This window comes from Bufo gargarizans, chromosome 3 (genome assembly GCF_014858855.1).
Source record: "Bufo gargarizans isolate SCDJY-AF-19 chromosome 3, ASM1485885v1, whole genome shotgun sequence".
Classification (NCBI taxonomy): domain Eukaryota; kingdom Metazoa; phylum Chordata; class Amphibia; order Anura; family Bufonidae; genus Bufo; species Bufo gargarizans.
The window spans coordinates 550,207,780-550,228,069 of NC_058082.1; the positions used below are offsets into that span (position 1 = coordinate 550,207,780).

General features: G+C 43.6%; 1 protein-coding gene across 1 annotated transcript in view; it reads left to right on the top strand.

Annotated features, from left to right (window-relative positions):
* ARHGAP31 (Rho GTPase activating protein 31) overlaps positions 1-13,954 on the top strand; it is a 173,639-nt gene extending 159,685 nt beyond the window's left edge. Inside the window, exons 8-12 of the mRNA XM_044284094.1 lie at positions 1,668-1,795; positions 5,407-5,466; positions 8,191-8,853; positions 9,101-9,327; positions 9,748-13,954. Of these exons, the coding sequence (XP_044140029.1) occupies positions 1,668-1,795; positions 5,407-5,466; positions 8,191-8,853; positions 9,101-9,327; positions 9,748-11,907 (3,238 nt within the window). The 3' untranslated portion in view covers positions 11,908-13,954. The remainder of the gene's footprint in view (positions 1-1,667; positions 1,796-5,406; positions 5,467-8,190; positions 8,854-9,100; positions 9,328-9,747) is intronic.
* The last annotated feature ends 6,336 nt before the right edge of the window (positions 13,955-20,290 follow it).

Genomic DNA, 20,290 nt, shown 5'->3' on the forward strand with positions numbered 1-20,290 from the left:
GTATTTTCAGTAATTTTATTTTAAACAGTCAAAGTAGTGTTAATATCAGTGCTTGGGGGAATGGATAGGCTGCATTCTCAGTGATGTCACTGTTCTCTAGTGAATGGATAGGCTGCATTCTCAGTGATGTCACTGCTCTCTAGTGGATGGATAGGGTGTATTCTCAGTGATGTCACTGTTCTCTAGTGAACGGATAGGCTGCATTCTCAGTGATGTCACTGCTCTCTAGTGAATGGATAGGCTGCATTCTCAGTGATGTCACTGCTCTCTAGTGAATGGATAGGCTGCATTCTCAGTGATGTCACCGCTCTCTAGTGAATGGATAGGCTGCATTCTCAGTGATGTCACCTCTCTCTAGTGAATGGATAGGCTGCATTCTCAGTGATGTCACTGCTCTCTAGTGAATGGATAGGCTGCATTCTCAGTGATGTCACTGCTCTCTAGTGAATGGATAGGCTGCATTCTCAGTGATGTCACTGCTCTCTAGTGAATGGATAGGCTGCATTCTCAGTGATGTCACTGCTCGTTAGTGAATGGATAGGCTGCATTCTCAGTGATGTCACTGCTCTCTAGTGAATGGATAGGCTGCATTCTCAGTGATGTCACTGCTCTCTAGTGAATGGATAGGCTGCATTCTCTGTGATGTCACTGCTCTGTAGTGAATAGATAGGCTGCATTCTCAGTGATGTCACTGCTCTCTAGTGAACGGATAGGCTGCATTCTTAGTGGTCACTGCTCTCTAGTGAATGGATAGGCTGCATTCTCAGTGATGTCACTGCTCTCTAGTAAATGGATAGGCTGCATTCTCAGTGATGTCACCACTCTCTAGTGTATGGATGGGATGCAATCTCAGTGGTGTCACTGCTCTCTAGTGAATGGATAGGCTTGCATTCTCAGTGATGTCACTGCTCTCTAGTGAATGGATAGGCTACATTCTCAGTGATGTCACTGCTCTCTAGTGTATGGATGGGATGCAATCTCAGTGATGTCACTGCTCTCTAGTGAATGGATAGGCTTGCATTCTCAGTGATGTCACTGCTCTCTAGTGAATGGATAGGCTTGCAATCTCAGTGATGTCACTGCTCTCTAGTGAACAGATAGGCTGCATTCTCAGTGATGTCACTGCTCTCTAGTGAATGGATAGGCTGCATTCTCAGAGATGTCACTGCTCTCTAGTCAATGGATAGGCTGCATTCTCAGTGATGTCACCGCTCTCTAGTGTATGTATGGGATGCAATCTCAGTGATGTCACTGCTCTCTAGTGAACGGATAGGCTGCATTCTCAGTGATGGCACTGCTCTCTAGTGAATAGATAGGCTGCATTCTCAGTGATGTCACCGCTCTCTAGTGAATGGATAGGCTGCATTCTCAGTGATGTCACAGCTCTCTAGTGAATGGATAGGCTGCATTCTCAGTGATGTCACCGCTCTCTAGTGAATGGATAGGCTGCATTCTCAGTGATGTCACTGCTCTCTAGTGAATGGATAGGCTGCATTCTCTGTGATATCACTGCTCTCTAGTGAATGGATAGGCTGCATTCTCAGTGATGTCACTGTTATCCACCCTTGTAATGCACAGCTACATTTCTATCACTTAATCTGCATAATTTTAATTGCTCAATCCTAATCTGTCTTTAATGTTATCTATTTTTTTGTAAATTTCTGCAGGAGGAAACTTTCCACAAAGTCCAAAAAATGGAGATCTATATTCAACCTTGGTCGTTCTGGAGCTGAATCCAAATCTAAACTGAGCCGTAATGGAAGTGTGTTTGTCAGAGGGCAGAAAGAAATGGGAGGTAAGATTACAAGAGCAGTATAAATGACCATGACCAGCAGGGGCGTAACTAGAAGTGACTGGGCCCCACAGCAAATATTTGTAAGGGCCCCCCTCAGCGCGCTTCGCACCTCCCTCCTCCTGTGTAAACCCCACTCCTTTGGCACAGTGTAGCGGTATACTGTATATTGTGTGGCACAGTGTAGAGGTATACTATATATTGTGTGGCACAGTGTAGCGGTATACTGTATATTGTGTGGCACAGTGTAGCGGTATACTGTATATTGTGTGGCACAGTATAGAGGTATACTGTATATTGTGTGGCACAGTGTAGCGGTATACTGTATATTGTGTGGCACAGTGTAGCGGTATACTGTATATTGTGGGGCACAGTGTAGCGGTATACTATATATTGTGTGGCACAGTGTAGCGGTATACTGTATATTGTGTGGCACAGTGTAGCGGTATACTGTATATTGTGTGGCACAGTATAGAGGTATACTGTATATTGTGTGGCACAGTGTAGCGGTATACTGTATATTGTGTGGCACAGTATAGAGGTATACTGTATATTGTGTGGCACAGTGTAGCGGTATACTGTATATTGTGTGGCACAGTGTAGAGGTATATTGTGAGGCACAGTGTAGCGGTATACTGTATATTGTGTGGCACAGTGTTGAGGTATATTGTGAGGCACAGTGTAGCGGTATACTGTATATTGTGTGGCACAGTGTAGCGGTATATTGTGAGGCACAGTGTAGAGGTATACTGTATATTGTGTGGCACAGTGTAGCGGTATACTGTATATTGTGGGGCACAGTGTAGCGGTATACTGTACATTGTGAGGCACAGTATAGAGGTATACTGTATATTGTGTGGCACAGTGTAGCGGTATACTGTATATTGTGTGGCACAGTGTAGGCTATATGTGTATAACATAAACATACTCCACATGAACACTTACAGTTACATGGCTTGGTCCTTGGGGATCTCGGACACCACTTCCACACTTTGGCCGGGGGCTCGGCGGAGCTGATGTTGTGTTTTATCCTAATGAGAAAGATTTTATAATAAGGATTTGGAGAAGGGGCAGAGGGATAGCAGAGCAGGAAGAGGCTGGTGCCGCTACTAGGGGGTCATACCATGGGGCAGTAATAAAACCCACCATAATGCCCCCCCCCCCCCCCCAGTAGTAATAATTCTCCTTATAATGTGACAGTGCAAAAAATACCCCCTTGTAATGCCCCCAGTTGAGCTAATGTCCCCATAGTGCCCCAAAAAATGTGCCAGTATAAAATACCCCTATATAGTGCCCCCAGTAACTTCCCCCATAGTGCTCCTCTCCCCCCTTCCTGCTAGTGCCCCCCCAAAATGTACCAGTATAAAATGCCCCATATATAGTGCCCCAGTAGATGCCGCTCAGTGTCCGGCCTCTGATAGGCTGCCGGCCTAGTGTCCCCCATAATGCCCCCCAATAATGTGCCAGTAAGTGCCCCTATCATGTGCCAGTATCAAGTGCCTCTCCCCCCCCACATGTCCCAGTATCATAGTGCCATCTCCCCCCATGTGCCAGTATCAAGTGCCTCTCTCCTTCCCACCCCCCATGTGCCAGTATCAAGTGCCTCTCTCCTCCCCATGTCCCAGTATCATAGTGCCATCTCCCCCCCCCCCACTAAAAAGTGCCAATATCAAGTGCCTCTCTCCCTCCCCCCTCCCTATGTGCCAGTATCAGGTGCCCCCCCCCCATGTGCCAGTATCAAGTGCCAACCCCCCCTCTCCCCTCCAGGTGCCAGTATCAGGTGCCTCCCCCCCCCCCCCCTATGTCCCAGTATCATAGTGCCATCTCCCCCCCCCCCCACCACCACCACAAAAAAAGTGCCAGTATCAAGTGCCTCTCTCCCTCCCCCCCCCCAATGCCAGTATCAGGTGCCTCTCTCCCTCCCCCCCCCCCCATGCCAGTATCAGGTGCCAACCCCACTCCCATGTGCCAGTATCAGGTGCCAACCCCCCCCCCCAGGTGCCAGTATCAGGTGCCAACCCCCCTCCCCCCATGTGCCAGTATCAGGTGCCTTCCGCTCCCCCATGGCAGTAACAGTCGGGTATTAAAAAAAAAATAATAAACACTTCTACTTACCTCCATGTCAGCGATGCGATGCAGCCTCTTCCTGTGTCCCGCCTTGTATTCTGTCCCGCCCTGTATGCCCTTATATGGAGTCAGTGCTTGTATTTCAGAAAAGAGTCTGCTGGGATTCGAACCCAGGACCTTCTGCTTCAGAGGCAGAGCAGCTATCCACTAGACCATAAGAGCTGCCTTGAGGCTGAGTGAAAAAATATGAGACTTCTACTGTTATAGCTGGCTAAGTGTACATCTATACACATGGCAGCTGTTCATATATAGAGATGTAGCAGAGCTGAATGTGCAGGGACAGCTGTCATATACAGATATAGCAGTGCTAGGTGTGTTTGGGCAGCTGTCATGTGTATAGATGTTTTTTTTTTCTTTTTTTTACAGTCAGTTGTAATGCAGCCTTTATGGCTGTGAGGGTAAATGCTTTGCCACTGATTCACTTATAGATTGGAGGTTGTGGGTTCGAATCCCAGACCAGGAGACTTTTAGCAGACAGTAAAATTAGATCACTCTAGCGGCTGTGAAGGGGCCCTGAACACGATATTTATCTAACTTGAAAATAAACTGTCACACACGCTGCTTGGGGCGCCGGGCCCCCTTGGCAGCCCGGGCCCCGAAGCAGCTGCTTCCCCTGCTTCCCCGGTAGTTACGCCACTGATGACCAGTCTGTACACAACCACCCAACAGCTTTTAAAGGGAACCTGTCACCGGGATTTTGTGTATAGAGCTGAGGACATGGGTTGTTAGATGGCCGCTAGCACATCCGCAATACCCAGTCCCCATAGCTCTGCGTGCTTTTATTGTGTAAAAAAAACGATTTGATACATATGCAAATTAACCTGAGAGGAGTCCTGTATGTGAGATGAGTCAGGGACAGGACTCATCTCAGGTTAATTTGCATATGTATCAAATCTTTTTTTTTACACAATAAAAGCACACAGAGTTATGGGGACTGGGTATTGTGGATGTGCTAGCGGCCATCTAGCAACCCATGTCCTCAGCTCTATACCCAAAATCCCGGTGACAGGTTCCCTTTAACTTGAAATTGCAGTCAGTCCCTGGACATCTTTTCTTTTTTATCTAACTATATTTTACTTGATTTATTCAATGACTTTTGCGATGTAATATCACAGTCAAATTAGAAACTGCTCCATCTGTAGGTCCACAATTCTCTGATGATTATTTTTTTTTTTTTACTGAACTCAAAACCGCCCGCAGTTATATGATAAAACTCTCTCTGCCTGAAGCCACCACTAGGGGGAGCTCAAGAGCTTACTGCATACTGTTTATACATTGCACTCATGGATAACACGGTGTGCAGCAAGCTCCCTCTAGTGGTGACTGCGGGTAACTGTAACTGTTATCTGAGCTCCCACAATGCACTGATCCCTGGTAAAATGAAACTAGAAGAATTTCCAATAGCGGTTTGGATGTGAAGTATACAAATGATACATTTGAGACTTTTCTTTTGCTGTAGCTGTAACACTGCACCTCTCTCTTCACAGAGAAAGTCACCATACGGCCGGCCAAGAGCATGGACTCCTTGTGCTCTCTACCTACGGAAGGTGAGTACAGCGCCCCATACAAGAGCTGCAGAATCTGTACGCCCGTCACAGGCACATCCGTCACCGCCAGCGGCGCAGAGCAGTTATATTTACAGGTTCTGGCAGTCAGTGCGGCGCGCAGATCACAATCACCCAGAATTATTGTCACTCTGCAGGTGATTTATGCTGCCTGGAAAAATGGCCGCCTGTCACACCCGTCATGTAGAGGATCGGTACTTGTAAGCCATATTTATGGGCTCTCAGCGGGTCCTGATTTATTCTACAACATGTGCGAACTAAAGGTGTTATGGCAGAATCTATCATCTATCTCATATCTATCTTTCTATCTCATATATATCTATGTATCTATCTATCTAATATCTCTCTATCTCTCTATCTATCTATCTCTCTATCTATCTCATATCTATCTAATATCTCTCTATCTCTCTATCTATCTATCTATCTATCTATCTATCTCATATCTATCTATCTATCTATCTATCTCTCTATCTATCTCATATCTATCTATCTATCTATCTCATATCTATCTATCTATCTATCTATCTCATATCTATCTATCTATCTATCTATCTATCTCATATCTATCTATCTATCTATCTATCTCATATCTATCTATCTATCTATCTATCTATCTCTTTATCTATCTATCTATCTATCTATCTCATATCTATCTCCTATCTATCTATCTCTCTCTCTCATATCTATCTATCTATCTCATATCTATCTATCTATCTATCTATCTATCTCATATCTATCTATCTATCTATCTATCTATCTATCTATCTCTCTCTCTATCTATCTTCTATCTATCTATCTATCTCTCTATCCAGTGACGTAACTAGAGTGTTATGGGCCCCTCCCCCATTTTTACAAAGAGGCGGCAGATTTTCTTTACACTAAGGGCACTTTCACACGAGCGGATCCCGTGCGGGTAATCCGCTCCGTGAAAGAGAGCCAAGCCCCGTTCCGGACAGCAGAGACACTAACATGATTGGCAATGCTCTGTGCATCTCTGATCTTTTTACTACAAAATCACAGAGAGAAAAAAGTTGTCACTGTGATTTTGCAGTAAAAAGATCACAGAGAGGCATCAGTCATGTTACTGCTCCGTGTCTCTGCTGTCCGGTGTGGGGCTTCGCTCTCTTTCACGCAGCGGATTACCCGCACGGGATCGACTTGTGTGAAAGAGCCCTGAGCCCAATGCATGGCTACACTCACCCAGTCCTAATAAAATCTGGTCCTACCTCATCCAGGCTGTCGCTGGCGTCGACGTGATGTCCGCTGGATCCAGAACAAGGTCCCTGTGGTGATAGAGAAAAAAAGAATAATCACATAAGGAAGGGATGGTGACTGCCCCAGTGAAATCACCAGCAGGGGGCGCTGTGCTGGCCTGTAAGACTGAGCCATGCCAATGTATAGCAGGGTAATCTAGGACATTTCCCCTAAGTGCAACCACACAGTACTAATGCCCACCTTGTGGTCCCTTCAAAATAGTTATGTCCTCCTTGTGGCCCCTCACAGTAGTTATGCCCAACTTTGTTCCTGTCACAGTAGTTATGCCCACTTTTGTGCCCCCTCACAGTAGTTATGCAGCGATATGTGCCTCTCTCACAGTGGTTATGGCAGATATGTGTCTCTCTCACAGTGGTTATGGCAGATATGTGCCCCCTCACAGTAGTTATGCCAGTTATGTGCCCCCTCACAGTAGTTATAGCCAGTTATGTGCCCCCTCACAGTGGTTATGCCAGATATGTGCCCCCTCACGGTGGTTATGGCCAGATATGTTCCCCTCACAGTAGTTATGCCAGATATGTGCCCCTTCACAGTGGTTATGCCAGATGTGTTCCCCCTCACAGTAGTTATGCCAGATATGTGCCCCTCACAGTAGTTATACCAGATATGTGTCCCTCACAGTAGTTATACCAGATATGTGCCCCTCACAGTGGTTATGCCAGATATGTGCCCCCTCACGGTGGTTATGACCAGATATGTTCCCCCTCACAGTAGTTATGCCAGATATGTGCCCCCTCACAGTGGTTATGCCCTCTTCCCTGATGACACGCTCCCACACTCACATCGCATTGCTGGCTGTCCTGAAGGCAGATTCCTGGGCTTTCAGCGCTCCTCCCACAGCCAGCAGCGTGATGTGCGGCCAGCAGGGGGGGGCCTGAGCTCAGAAGAACAGTAAAGTAGGGAGCGGCGAGGTCGCCCTGCTTCACTCTGAAAACGAACAGCCGGGTTAGTGCACCCCCCCCCTTCCTTGCCTCTGCTATCCCCCTGCCTCCTGCGCCCCCTCATGTTTGAAGAGCGCTCTGACGGGGCCCAGCATTCTCGCTGTACTTCATGCTGGCCCCGTCAGAGCGCTCTCATTACATATGAGTGCAGCAGGCCCCCTACCCCCTCCTGGCCCGGTCGCGTTGAACCCTCTGCGACCGCGATCATTGCGCCCCTGTATCTATCTCATATGTATCTGTCTGTCTCATATCTATCTATCTCATATCTATCTATCTATCTATCTCATATCTATCTATCTATCAGTCACAATAACAAAACCCCTCATTCTCAGGACAGGTGATGGTCCCAGCAGTCACACCCCCACTGATCAGAACGTGGTGATATATCTTTGTTGTGACCCAATAAAGACTGAATATAATAATACGATAACCATTCTATTATAGACAAATGTTCCTAATAAAACAAATCCTTTTCTTTGTCTTCTTCAAGGTGAGGATGAAAAAGTTGGTCGATTCAAGAGACCGGCGGGCGCTGGTGGCTTCTTTATTCCGGTCCTCAGGTCGCGGGCCACAGGGACTGGTAGCACTTATGATGTAAGCAAGCAAGACAGTGAATGGGGCAGTGAAGAAGCTATTGGTGCGGTAGGAGGCTCTACCCAAGAAAAAGATACGCTTAAGACTCCTCAGGTGAAACCCCCACCTGAACAGATGAAAGTGTTCCGGATTGGCGACGACCTGGAGAATGAACAGAACTCTCCAAAAGGAAGGAAGATGTTTTATGCTTCAAGTGATGGACCCACTAAATCTGGATTCCCTGGTAGTCTATTTCCTTTGGAAGCTTCACCTAGACACCAACGAAAAGCCCTCAACATCTCAGAACCATTTGCTGTCTCGGTTCCTCTACGTGTCTCTGCAGTCATCAGTGCCAACAGTACTCCTTGCCGAGCCAACTCCAAGGAACGCCATCTTCTCTCTAGTCTGGAGGAGTTACCTCTGCTAGAACCGCTTGTTGGTCCCAAATCCCCAGGTGCAGATTCCAATAACAAAAGTGGACTTAAAACAGGACCTCAATATCCAGATGTGACCGAGCCAGTAAAAATTCATGAGCCAAGGAGACCATGTCTTAAAGATCTTAGCCCAGATTTATTTGAAGGTAAAACTACTCTCTCCCCATAATGTCTACTTTCTGGGTGTCAAAGTTATGTACATAGTTTCTATGATTCTTTTAAAACCCTCCATTGCAAAACGTCTTATTCTTCTTTTCACTTGATCTCCTAGGAGATGCTGAAAGTTGTCTTCTCTTCCAAAGTGCTGGACATTCTATTAAAGTTACTGTTAAATGCAAACTTTAATGATAATTTTTGTTGATGTTGAAATATTTTTGCATTTTGTTCTTGCAGAAGACAATCGAACACTGACCCTGAAGGAAATCTTACTAGAAATGTCCCAGTTACCAGACATACTACCCAGCTCTGCAGATAGGAAGCCAGTTGAGCACACATTCTTGTCTATCAGTGAGCTACCTCAAGTCAAAAACTTGGAGCCAAAGAAACCAGAACCGTTGAAAACACCTGAAGAAGAGAAAACTGAAATAAGTGATGTAGATGTTCTTTTCCCGCATGACCAGGTACCTTTTGCTTCTGGACATGCACCTCTGTTAAAAATTATTTTCCCCATCCTGCCTTGTGAGGTGGCCTGTAGCTGTCACATCCAGGCATATAGAGAATGAAGAGGTGGCCACATACGGTTTATCTATTATCTTCAGTGGTAGCCCTAAAAATAGGCATGGGCACTTATTTTCATAACTCCCCTGGAAGTGAATGGAGAGGCCCATGCAAATGCTAGATGCAATGGCCAACAGCCACCTGACCAGTAATAATTCGGGTTGGGGACTCTCGTTCTCTCCCCTCTGAGACACATGTCTGTGGAGAATTTCTCCTGTGTTATCCATAAATGTCTGACATGTGAATAAACCTTTAAAGAAATATAATTTTTATTGTGTTGCCAAGTTTTAATTGTTGGTTTTTGTGTATTTTCTGTTCTTAAGGACGATGATGCCTCCTCCATCACTCTCTTGGACCCTCTTTGGTCAAATATCCAACAAGAACTGAAGATCATTGAGTCCGAGGAAGACCTTACCACCCATTCAGAAAGTGCCATGGATTCTAAGAGACCGCCATCACCTCTTACTCCAAATAAGCTTTTGGTAGAATTAGAAAGTGCTACTGATGGGTTATCAGGTCTTACTACGGACAATATTTTGGAACCCGTAGATGATGATTGCATGAGAAAGGAAACAAAAAAGGATAACCAAATTCCTTCAACTACGAATGAACTGGAAAGCAGCAGCGCTCTACCTCAAGAGGTCCAAGAATGCAGAATGCAGGAGGAACTAGTTATTGATGATGAACCTTCAAAGTTAGTAAATGCTACTACTGAAGATGGAAGATTGTTAGAACTGGTTAATGTTAAGATAGACAAAGATGTTTCAAGCATAAAAGAAGAAGGAACGGAAATAGAATATGACAAAAAGTTGCAAGTGAGTGTGGATCTGGCAAAAGTAGAATACTTTGAAGAAAAGGTTGATGAGAGAAAGTCAAGTGAGTCTTTAGACAATGATGATGATGACCTTGAGGTGGAAAGTGGACATGCATTTGAGCTTGAAGAATTTTGGGAAGATCACCACTGGGTAACAAGTCCACTACATTCTCCAAAATTAAAGAACTTTCTGGATAAGGAAACACCAGCTATACCACCAAAGAGGAGAGGAACCACTGGGAATCTCTACAAAAAGCCAGAGTTTACTCGCAGTTTATCTCTGGACAGTAAAGACACAAGGGCAAGTCAGTGGTCCATAAAAGTTGCCGAAATGAAGGCAGATGGGTCTTTGTATATAAGATCAAGGACTGATCAAATATTTAATCAAAACATTCAGAGAGAACCAAGACATCGCTTAGTCATATCTAACCTTCCAGAAGTGCCGCTGATTGGAAATCCGAGTGATTGCTGCCCTAATAGTATTGAAGCAAGTCCACATATGGAACCTGGAGTAAATCTGTCATGGGTAAGGGACAGTGAGCACCTAGACTCTATGGTGCCCTTAAATTCATTGAATAATTTACCGAATGCCCAAGACGTGCAAAAGCCAGACGATTTTTGTAAGCAAATCGAGCCAATTGAAAATTGTAAAGACGTCTCTGAGAAACCAAAAACACGACCATCTTCCTTAAACTTAGAGGCCATCTCCACATCAGGAGCATCTATTTTTACTTTTGAAAATTCAACCCCTCTTGACTCTGTCATGCCAAATAGTCAACAGAATCACCAATCAAGCACAGTGACAACGATAGCTCTGTATGACCGATCAAAAAGTCTAAATGAGAAATCATCCTCTTCTAGTTCAAGTATGGACCTGGACTATACATCAACAAATCATCACCTGATGAGTCGGCGTAATTCTGCTCCTGTGAGTGTGTCTGCCGTTAGGGCGTCATTTATGATAAAAATGTGTCAAGCCAAGGCAGTGCCAGTCATACCACCAAAGGTTCAGTACACTCAAATTCCGCAACCATTGCAGACAGTAAATGCAGAGTCAGAAATTACAGATCTAGAGAAAAAAGATGTAGTGGATGAACCTGACTTTACACCAAAGCAGCCTCCAATGCTGGGACATAATGACATTCCAAAGAGCACAAAAACTGAGGTTAAACCTGTCGAAGAGAAGGAAAACAATGACCCGATTACTGTAGATACACCCCATCATTCCGGTTTGAACTCTTCTACAGATGGCAACCATAGCATTCCTCAAGATGCCCCAGTCCTTCGTAGGAAGCGGATTTCAGATGGGGAAGCTACAGGAGATACACCATTGTCATCCAAAATGGAACGATCTTCTGGACTTTCGAGGTCTTCATTTCGAGCCAGATCTGGAAGACCTCAGAGTCTCATTTTGTTCAGTCCACCTTTTCCCATTATGGATCACCCTTCCATTGACACTAAAATTCTTCTGAGTCCAATTAAAAGTCCAAATCATACAACACAAGAGTCTACAGGTGAGAACCAGAGAACGCCAGATGGGGTTATACTCAGGAATAAAATGACAATCCCCAAAAATGGTCAAAGACTTGAGACATCCACAAGTTGTTTCTACCAACCCCAACGGAGATCTGTCATCTTGGACAGTCGAAGTGGAAGGCAGATTGAATGACACCTTCAACCAAGGTTTAATTCTCACCCCAGAAGGACTTGTTTAAATGTTCTAAGCAAATTAGGGAAAATATATTCAATTGTGTAAAAAAAAAAAAAATTCTTTCCCCATGGATTTTGTTCATTTTTTTCTTTATACTTCCCTCGCTCTACATATTAACAATATTATATAGCTGCAGTGCAGTTCACATGATCGGGCTGATCACAGGACAATACATCCATAGCTACAATAATGCAAGAAGGTCATTGTATATTTAGAATGTTTTTCATTTTCAAAAAGTTTCGAAAGCACTTTGAAAGAACACCCACAATTTAAATTCTTCTTAACCAAAACAAGAAAGTGCATCTGCTCGTTGATCACAAGGAAGGCGGCCGTTTTGCAACATGTCCATTTTTGAAGATGACAGACATCTTATTGCTGAAATATTTAATTAAAAAACATTTCAAGAAAAGGACTTTACACCTAAGTAAATCATATATGAATATAATGATAAGCTTATGAAAACCACCGGCTTGGCTCTGTCCCGGAGTATGCTTTCTGCAGGGGAATCTTTTTGTTGCATTACTTGAGATTTGCAATTACTCCAACATTTTTTTTTAAATATAGGCACATTATAGATTGGTGAGTGATGGAGCCTGTGGAGGGTTTTCCCTCTTTACGATGACTTTGTGGCCTTAAGTCAACTACATAGTCAATTATGTGGCTGATCTGACTGGAATGACTGAACTTGTGTGAAAGGTTTCCCATTACTATATCCATTGATGTGACTGGAAGATTTACCATAACAACTAATTCTGGAGATAAGAGCCTCAAAGATGATAAAACACCAGAACATTCATCTACCTGTAGGTCTAAGGCCAGTTTTAGTGGTTTGATATTCATGTGTGCAGCTTTTGCTACATAAGTTGCTTTGTCTTTTTGATTCTCTTCTTTCTATCCAAAATATAACACCAATACTTAGTAGTAAAATACTACCCCCATGGCCATAAATATAACTATTACATTATTGTACATAGGAATCAGTTTTGTAGTAGTTAGATTGAAATTATCACAATTCTATAAGTACTAGATATAAGTACTAGAATAATGACCCTTATGGAAAAATTATAACTTCTATAATATGGCCCCTATGGATAAGAATATAACTACTATAATACTGCCTCCTATGTACAAGAATATAATTACTATAATACTGCCCCCCACGTATAAGAATATAACTACTATAATACTGCCTCCTATGGACAAGAATATAACTCCTATAATACTCCCCCAAGCTCAGTAATAAATACAGTAGTAGAACCAAGCTCAGTACATAAACTAGGCATCGGAACCATGCATATACATGAATACAGAAAGAAGCTTTGACAGACAAACACAGCTGATGATCCAAGATCATAAATAAATCCAGCACCTGAACCAAGGTCAGTACCTATACAGCACCATTACAAAACCCAGTGCATATACAGCACCAGAACCCAGCACAGAGGTGCAGCACTATAACTAAGCTCAGTACATGTATATAGCACAAATAGCAGAAACAATGCACAATTTATAAACCCAGCACCTGAACCAATCTCGTAACAAAAACCCAACATCAGAACCAAACTCAGTACATAGACACACTAGAACTGAAGTACATATACACAGCAGCAAAGCCAAGCTCAGATATAAATATGGCACCAGAACCAAGCTCAATACATATATAGAGTACCAGAACCAAACTCATGGGAACATAGGGGGTCATTAAACAGAAATACTTCTAAATTAGGCGTATTTCTGGCACAGATTGTGGCGCAAAAATCCTTTGTGCCGCAGCTTGTGACCTGGCATATCGTCTCAATTAGCATTTTCTAAAGTAAGACAACAAGGAAACTGTCTTACATTTAGAACTGGCGGAAGATCTGCCAAAATTCTATAAAGGCCGGTGTTTCTTCATAACTTTGGCAGATCCACCACCAGTTTAGGGGTTTATTAAGACCAGTGTCTAAAACATCTTAAAGGATAACCGTCATGTTTTCATAAAAAAAATCTATTTTAGCATATGTTACTGCTGTAGCGGCATTATGCATAAAGCAATCTTTAGTTTCTTCACATACCACTGTTTTCCTTGAGTTTTTACCTTAGTTATGGCTGTTTAAACATTTACAATATGAGGACCTTCTCAAGATGGCTCCTCTGCCAAAACTGCCTTCCCTTACTTCCCAAACACACTTGCTGTAGCCAACAGCTCCCTGCCAGCCAATCAGATTGGATTACTGAGAGACACGCCTCCTCACTCTGAAGCCTAATGCAGCCATGCAGTGTGAAGGACCGCCCCTCAGTCTTCTGTTTACACTAAAGGGAAGACAGACAAGCCCTAGCAACGGTCTAGCAATGGAAAGGGACAGAGGAAATTAATGAAAGCTGTTATTATAAAGGAATTACAGATCTTTTGACAATCATTGACAGACTAACTCAGGTATACATGCCTAGCTCTAATAAACTAGCAAATAAAAAATATATGACCGTTACCCTTAATAAATGTGCCCTATAGTTTGTAAGGGTGGAAAAAGACATGCATCATCCTGCAAAGTGGATCCAGAGGAAGGCAAAACCCTCACGAGGTAGAAGCCAATTTTCCTCATTTTAGGGGGAAAATTCCTTCAAGGCAATCAGGCAATAACTGAATCAAGGACCCTTCTCCAGAATACTAGTAACTGTAACCTGTAATATTACTACACTCTATAAATACAAAAAGATAACTACTATAATACTGCCCCCCAATGGACAAAAAAAGTAAATTCTTAGAATTATTTTTAACAGCAGAGCAACTCATAGAGCAAAAGCTGCATAATAGCATACAAGATAAGCCACTATTATAAGTTTAACTATAATGGGAAAGTATTTTTTATTATGTCACATAAATCTTTCGAAGGAGTGATATTTGCTGACAAATTCATACTTTGTGATTTTTCGCAATATTTCCAAAGAATCAACCAGTTGTCGGCTCTGGGGGTTGGGGGTGTATTATACTGTATGTACGCCGGTAAGCTGTCTCTGTATTTGTGATGTAGCTACGCTTTGTCTTTGAAGTGTATAATAATAATAATATAAATAACAAGAATATAAGTAAATATATAAATATATATATCAGAGGGGCCGTGAAGAGGACCCCACAACTGGACCAGACGACTTGCAAACAGCGGTGCTAATTTAATTGTATTTTTCTGCTTCGTGAGATCTGTCACATTCAGATAAAACTGGAATCTGTGGCCGAAGTGTTAATATAATCCCCTGGTGTGGGATATAGGCAAACATTGATGGGGGCGTCTGCGCTGCTCACCCACAGCCTTGCCTATGACGTTTGTCAGGGGAGCAGCGCCCCCTGGTGGCAAATATTCTGATGTTGCTTCCAATTTTATATCCTGTTATTTCAGTCCAGTTTTTATTGCAGTTTGGTCTGGAAAATACATTTTTTTATATAAAAAAAAAAAAAAACAGACTGGTTGTGTCTCTTTTTTTCAATGCAATTTGTTACAATTTAAACAGATGAAGAGACCCTCATTGTGGACGGTATGGCAGGTCGCGTGTGTTACCTGTGAGTCACAGTAAACTTGTTGGTTTCCATTGGCAAAAAACTCCTAGCGATAATCCGACAAAAAAGGCCATAGGAAGTTATTTTAATGCCGTTATACCACGACTCCTGTCCGAAGTCATAGTCACATTTAGCAGAGATCTAGCCTATAGCTCAGGCCACATACAGCGGTTCTAGTACAATGCTATAAAACGTCACGACTGTCATGGTAATTGGGAATACATTGACTGTGTTCAAAGAGTTGGAATTCCTGCAGCGTGCATTAAATCACACCCATTGTGCCCCCACTCAGTAACAGTGCCCTGCTTTGTGTAACACACCGTAATGGTGCCGCCACACAGTAATGCCTCTTTTTGCCCCCTTAGTGCCCCACACACACTGAAATGCCTCCTCACTGTAAGTGATGTCAAGTTCATGCCTTCTCACAAATTATGGATGACCCCTCTTGCTGTAACAGTAGTGATGCCCCATTAGAGCCACCTTCACAGTAGTGATGCCCCATTAGAGCCACCTTCACAGTAGTGATGCCCCATTAGAGCCACCTTCACAGTAGTGATGCCCCATTAGAGCCACCTTCACAGTAGTGATGCCCTCTTTTAATGCACCCATCACAGTAGGGATGTCCCCTTAGTGCCCCCATCACTGTATCAGTTTTCCCTTAGTGCCTCCCTTACAGTAATGATGGACCATTAGTGCCCCCTATAGTAGCAATGTCCCCTTAGTGCCCCGTGACAGTAGTGATGTCCTCTTGGTGCCCACTCACAGCGGTGATGCCCCCTTGGTGCCCCCTCACAGTAGCAATATCACCTTAGTGCCCCCTCACAGTAGTGATGTCCTCTTGCTGCCCCTTCACAACACTGATGCCCCCTTGATGCACCCTCACAGCACTGATGCCCCCTTGGTGCACCCTCACAGCACTGATGCCCCCTTGGTGCACCCTCACAGCACTGATGCCCCCTCACAGCACTGATGCCCCCTTGGTGCCCCCTCACAGCACTGATGCCCCCTTGGTGCCCCCTCACAGCACTGATGCCCCCTCACAGCACTGATGCCCCCTTGATGCACCCTCACAGCACTGATGCCCCCTTGGTGCCCCCTTGGTGCCCCCTCACAGCATTGATGCCCCCTAACAGCACTGATGCCCCCTTGGTGCACCCTGACAGCACTGATGCCCCCTCACAGCACTGATGCCCCCTTGATGCACCCTCACAGCACTGATGCCCCCTTGGTGCCCCCTCACAGCATTGATGCCCCCTAACAGCACTGATGCCCCCTTGGTGCACCCTGACAGCACTGATGCCCCCTTGGTGCCCCCACACAGCACTGATGCCCCTTTGGTGCACCCTCACAGCAGTAATGCTCCCTTAGTTCCCCACTCACAGTCGCAATATCACCTTAGTACCCCCTTAAGTACTAATACCCCCTTGGTGTCTACCTCACAGTAAGAATGCCCTTTAAGTTCCCTTCACAAAATAATGCCCCCTTAGTGTCCCATCACAATAATGATGCCCTGAGTCCCCCCCCCCTCACACACACACACAGAAACAATGGCAATAGTGATGCCCCTCACACAGTAGTGATACCCCCATAGTTCTCTTAAAATGATTAAAGGACTATCTAGCCCCAGTCCTACAACAAACAATTCCCATCATTCACAGCAGAGGCCGGGACCCCACAGATTATGCTGTCTGATGACATCACTGCATCACGCCTGACAGGGGCAAACATCACAGGTTGATTGGGGGAGCAGGGAGCTCATTGTATTCAATGATATAATCTGGGCAGCCTTCTCTGGACAGTGGTATTGGGACTAACCTGCTGGATCGGGGAGGGGTGGGGGGGCATGGGTGAACAGGCTTTCTATGAAATTGGCCCCAGAGGGTATGCGTGTATATATAAGCAACAGGAGGTAAATACAAAATTACCAGATTCAGTTTTGCAATGATTTTCTGGCTGCTACTATATCAATTTTTGTCCACACAATGGCGGTAGATGTATTAATAGTACAGTGCAGGAAGGGGAGCTGTGTAGTTGGAGTAGTAGTAGTTGTAGTGGGAGTAGTAGTAGTACAGAGATGTCCAGCACCAAAACCAAGCTCATTACATATGTACAGCATGATAAACCAGGTTAACCGTTTGCAATATAAATGTGTAGAGTGTACGGACTACAGCACTGATCGGACACAGTCAGTGACGGAATAAACAGTTACATTTAGTTACATTTAGTTATTCTCTTTCCTTTTATTTCCATCTGGTTCAGACCACTATGATAACCTCTCCCACCCAAAACTCTGAGTTTGCCGCCCAGACGTCTTCAGTTTTTTTGCTTTACCAGCACATCAGCATCCTATATACTAGCACAAATCTCTCCTATAGTGCCACACCCTGAATATAATAGCAGCATACACTGTGGTCCCATGAAAATAAAGTTCCACCAATGTAAGAGCCCCCTATAAATAGTGCCATACAATCTGTTCCCCTGGTATATAGTGCCCGGTTCTATGCCGCCTTTATATAGTGCCTCTTGCTCTGAGCCCCTGTATACAGTACACAGGCTGTATAATACTCCTCTACAATGTCATCCAGAGATGCAGGCCGTGGCCTCTTCTAGTCAGACTTCTGCAGAACATCTCAGGCACATTGCACTGACTTTGTTTTAAAAAAGCACCAAATGGCTGTGTAGGGAAGTAATGGTTCCATGGTCCCACAGCGCTGAGTAATATTTTCATACGGGGGACACAGATAAAGTTGTTTGCAGGGGGGCCCAGAAATTGGTTGAATTTTGTTGGTGACTGGGTGCTTGGGAGAGGGGGCCCAAAACCTGGATGACTTCTGGGAAAACCAGGAACGGTCTGTTAGTGTGGTGGAAGTATTAGTAGTAGAAGTAGTAGTAGAAGTACTGTAGTAGTAGTAATAGAAGTAGTAGTAGTAGTAGTAGTAGTAGAAGTAGTAGAAGTACTAGTCGTAGTGGTGGTAGTAGTAGTAGTAGAAGTAGTGGTATTAGAAGAAGTAGTAGTAGTAGAAGTAGTCATAGTAGAAGTAGTAGTAGTACTGTAGTAGTAGTAGTACTGTAGTAGTAGAAGTAGTAGTAGTACTGTAGCAGCAGAAGTAGTAGTAGAAGTAGGTGTCATAGTAGAAGTAGTAGTAGACCTAGTAGTAGAAGTACTGTAGTAGCAGTAGTAGTAATAGAAGTAGTAGTCGTAGTAGTAGAAGTAGTAGTAGTCGTAGTAGTCATAGTAGAAGTAGTAGTAGAAGTAGTAGTAGTCATAGTAGTAGTAGAAGTAGTAGAAGTAGTAGTAGTCGTAGTAGTAGTAGTAGAAGTAGTAGTTGTAGTAGGTGTCATAGTAGAAGTAGTTGTAGTAGTAGTCGTAGTAGAAGTAGAAGTAGTAGTAGTCATAGTAGAAGTAAAAGTCTAGAAGTAGTAGTAGAAGTAGAAGTAGTCATAGTAGAAGTAGTAGTAGTCATAGTAGAAGTAGTAGTAGTCATAGTAGTAGTTGTAGTAGAAGTAGTAGTAGAAGTAGGTGTCATAGTAGAAGTAGTTGTAGTAGTAGTCGTAGTAGAAGTAGTAGTAGTCATAGTAGAAGTAAAAGTCTAGAAGTAGTAGTAGAAGTAGTAGTAGTCGTAGTAGAAGTAGTAGTCGTAGTAGAAGTAGTAGTCGCAGTAGAAGTAGTAGTAGAAGTAGTAGTAGTGGTAGTCGTAATAGAAGTAAAAGTCGGAGTAGAAGTAGTAGTAGAAGTAGAAGTAGTCATAGTAGAAGTCGTAGTAGAAGTAGTAGAAGTAGTAGTAGTCGTAGTAGAAGTAGTAGTAGTGGTAGTAGTAGAAGTAGTCATAGTAGAAGTAGTAGTAGAAGTAGAAGTAGTCATAGTAGAAGTCGTAGTAGAAGTAGTAGTAGTCGTAGTAGAAGTAGTAGTAGAAGTAGTAGTAGAAGTAGTCATAGTAGAAGTAGTAGTAGTCGTAGTAGAAGTAGTAGTCGTAGAAGAAGTAGTAGTCGCAGTAGAAGTAGTAGTAGAAGTAGTAGTAGTGGTAGTCGTAATAGAAGTAAAAGTCGCAGTAGAAGTAGAAGTAGTCATAGTAGAAGTCGTAGTAGAAGTAGTAGTAGTGGTAGTCGTAGTAGAAGTAGTAGTAGAAGTAGGTGTCGTATAAGTAGTCCTAGTAGTAGTAGTGGTAGTCGTAGTAGAAGTAGTAGTAGAAGTAGTAGTAGAAGTAGGTGTCGTATAAGTAGTCGTAGTAGTAGTAGTAGTAGTAGTAGTAGTAGTAGTAGTAGAAGTAGTAGTAGAAGTAGGTGTCGTATAAGTAGTCCTAGTAGTAGTAGTGGTAGTCGTAGTAGAAGTAGTAGTAGAAGTAGTAGTAGAAGTAGGTGTCGTATAAGTAGTCGTAGTAGTAGTAGTAGTAGTAGTAGTAGAAGTAGGTGTCGTATAAGTAGTCGTAGTAGTAGTAGAAGTAGTAGTAGAAGTAGTAGTAGTAGTAGTAGTAGTAGTAGTAGTAGAAGTAGTAGTAGTAGTAGAAGTAGTAGTAGTAGTAGTAGTGCAGCCGATGCAGGCTGTTATTGTGTGTGCATTGTGCACTCTCCTTAACCCTTTCCTATCTGCCCCTCCTGAACTAGCCGGCTTACAGATCAGCCCCTGCTGTGGACAGGTCTATTATTGTATTTTTATATATATATTTTTCAATAATTTGGAACTATGGACAGAAGCAGCAACAGATGAGTCTGGGTCTCACTCCTCTTTCCTAAAATTTCTACCCCTTAATTGACCTTGATGGACTGGCAGTGGTGTACATAGAGAAGTAAGGGCCCCATAGCATGGATCAA